We start from the raw sequence: 1,417 nt of genomic DNA on the forward strand, positions 1-1,417 counted from the left end.
CAACAGCAACATAGCGGCTGCAATTGTGACACAACTTGTTTAATTTAAAACCAACATGACCAGTGCATATAACAAAATAAACATAACCAAAGCTAACTTAGAAAGTAATGGGAACTGGGCATCAAAAGACAATCGTCACAGAAGTGTGAAGACATACAAAATCTGCAGCATACCCCTACCAGCCCAATACTCCAAAACCTGAAAAGGGGTTGAATAGAATAATCAAATTAGATTGTAAAAACAATGTTATCAGCAATAATACAAAAACCATTTCAATCATCAACACGATGAATGGAAGTCAGGGCACAACAAAGCTAACAAAGAAAGCTCTCACCTTGGAGAACCTCATGATGAAACTCCATTCGGTTTCAGCCAGGACCACAAAGCACGCTATGAGCACGGCGTAACACCGAAAAATTCCATCGAAAAACTGAAACGCAAAGAAAAGCGAACGGTATTAATAGAAGAAAACATGGATTGGCACATAAGGAGAGAAACTTTGGAGAGAGTGGAAGTTGAAAGCTGACATCTGATCCGTGTTTGAAGGAAAGCACAGCGGAGAGGGCGTTAGCGACGATGCAGAGAATGGCAGCCAAAGAGGTGACTAAGCTGAAGCCCTTGCACGCTATCAAGAAAGGGTCTCCTCTGCGTCTTGTTCTCGTGCTCGATTCAGCTGTGGGAGCGTTCTCCTGCTCTACGTCGCCGTTTCTCGACATTTTTCTCGAGCGAGAAAATGAAGGGAATCCGTTGGAAACAAGTAGAAGATGGTTTTCGTGTTGAATGGGGGATGGGATGGCATTGGAAGCGGGATTGCTTGATTCTTGAGCAGCCAATGAGCTGATGAAGCGACACGTGGTGGTTGCGCTGTTTTGGATTTACCGATTTACCCACCACTTGGCGGTGAGAGCTTATTGAATCCACATTTTTGGAACAGTTAGGTTAGTTGAGTCATCCAACGGAAATGGTCAAAGTGTTACTACTTACTCCTACTTTGGAGTTTCGTTGCGTCTATTTTAAAAAAAGGTTATGTTATAATTTTTGTAAGCAGTATGAATAATTATCAATTAAATTAAAATATATTATATTTTTAATTTATTTATCTAAATTTTAATATTAAAATAATTATTTATATTATTTAATATTTTTATTGTTTACCTATACTTTTCCTTTAAAAAAATCGAGTTTACAATACTCAACTATGAATGAGTTAGTGGATTTTTTCTATAGACGAATTTTGGGTACTGAGACCTTGGATTATGAATTTATGACATAATAAAAGACTGATATATCTTAGATGTATTCAAGATATATATCACGTAGAAAAATAGTACTGAACATTCGAAATACGTTTAAATGCTGATTAGGGTCTTAATATTCGAAATACGCTTAAACGCAAAAAACGAGTCACAATTCTCAG

At 37.4% G+C, this 1,417-nt stretch overlaps 1 protein-coding gene across 2 annotated transcripts in view; it reads right to left on the minus strand.

Moving 5' to 3' along the window:
• The window catches only part of LOC107631067, a 2,882-nt gene extending 1,931 nt beyond the window's left edge, over nucleotides 1-951 (minus strand). The window contains exons 1-3 of one of the 2 annotated variants that reach the window (XM_016334385.2): nucleotides 528-946; nucleotides 335-430; nucleotides 158-198 (exon numbers count right to left, since the gene is read on the minus strand). In XM_016334385.2, the coding sequence (XP_016189871.1) occupies nucleotides 158-198; nucleotides 335-430; nucleotides 528-716 (326 nt within the window). In that variant the 5' untranslated portion in view covers nucleotides 717-946. Of the gene's footprint in view, nucleotides 1-157; nucleotides 199-334; nucleotides 431-527 lie in introns of both variants that reach the window. The other variant, XM_016334384.2, reaches the window with a different exon arrangement.

The sequence above is a fragment of the Arachis ipaensis genome, chromosome B03, assembly GCF_000816755.2.
Source record: "Arachis ipaensis cultivar K30076 chromosome B03, Araip1.1, whole genome shotgun sequence".
Taxonomy (NCBI): Eukaryota; Viridiplantae; Streptophyta; class Magnoliopsida; order Fabales; family Fabaceae; genus Arachis; species Arachis ipaensis.